The following is a 1,157-nucleotide window of genomic DNA, read 5'->3' as shown; positions in this document are numbered from 1 at the left end:
AGGTTGAGAGGAGCTGGCCGAGCCTGTCCTACACTGAAACAGCTAACTAGCCAGCTATGTGCTAGCACCTACGCTGACAGTGAGGAGAACACCTTCGTTGTCTTTTTGGATTTTATTAGAACAGAGAATGTAACAACAGAACTGCGGTTTACCTGGCACATCAGGAAAACAATGAATAAAAAAGTAAACAGGACAAACGGTAACGACACTCTCCCTCCGGGCATCCCGTGTCCCTCGCCAACAGAATCTAAACAACACGCCCACCTGTCATCCCTCTTATCTCCTCCCGCACCTGTTCCTCCCCCCATCCCACATTGGCCAGAACAGTGCGGCATTTTGCAGACAACGGTGGTAACCAATACATGCAACAGTTTTCACAACAGTGTCAACCCACTTTGCACACAACAGAACACACGAACATTTGCGACCGGTCAGGGTCGCCACAGTATTATGGGGGGGGGTCCAAAAAAAACCTCATCATGGACATCTATTTTTCCCACATATATCTGTTCTTTTTAACAACAATGCTTTTTTGGCACACAAACAGATGAGCTGTTGTACACAAACTATGTAAAATGACACTAACAGGAACAAAACAGTTGTTAATTCCAGTCTTATGTCACTGAGAAGAGCAATGATTCTGATGACAATGCAATAAGAACTATTATTTTATTGACTAATCATATTACAATGTCACTAGAATGCCTTTGCCACCATGTTTTGTAAGTTTTCAAAATGATTTTGATGCCCCTTTATCCATCACTTTTTTCTTTGTATTCTTCTCTGGTTTCAGTAAGATAACATAAACATTTTGGAATAAAAGTACAAATGAGCAGTCCAAAACTGGAGGCCAGAATAGCAAATATCTCTACAGCAACACTGAACTTCCCAGGAGAGCTGACATATGCCGGAATAAAAGTCATCCAGACTGCACAGAATATCAGCATGCTGAAGGTGATCAGTTTCGCCTCATTGAAGTTATCAGGCAGTTTCCGAGCAAGAAAAGCCAGAACAAAACATAAGGTGGCCAGAAGGCCTATGTACCCAAGTACAGCCCAAAAGCCTACAGCTGATCCCAGAGCACACTCTAAGATGATTTTGTCCTTGAACTGGGTAAAAATCTTAAATGGAAAAGGAGGAGAAATAGTTAACCAGAG

General features: G+C 42.4%; 1 protein-coding gene across 1 annotated transcript in view; it reads right to left on the bottom strand.

Annotated features, from left to right (window-relative positions):
• Positions 1 to 730: 730 nt before the first annotated feature.
• Positions 731 to 1,157, bottom strand: part of LOC109953140 (extracellular calcium-sensing receptor-like) — a 5,985-nt gene continuing 5,558 nt past the window's right edge. Inside the window, 2 exon segments of the mRNA XM_020588551.1 lie at positions 731 to 805; positions 807 to 1,157. The exon segment at positions 807 to 1,157 is cut by the window's right edge and continues 22 nt beyond it. Coding sequence (XP_020444207.1) covers positions 731 to 805; positions 807 to 1,157 — 426 coding nt within the window.

Source organism: Monopterus albus, unplaced genomic scaffold (assembly GCF_001952655.1).
Source record: "Monopterus albus unplaced genomic scaffold, M_albus_1.0 scaffold553.1, whole genome shotgun sequence".
Classification (NCBI taxonomy): domain Eukaryota; kingdom Metazoa; phylum Chordata; class Actinopteri; order Synbranchiformes; family Synbranchidae; genus Monopterus; species Monopterus albus.
Note: the sequence above shows the minus strand (reverse complement) of the source record. Positions and strands in the feature narration are given on the sequence as shown.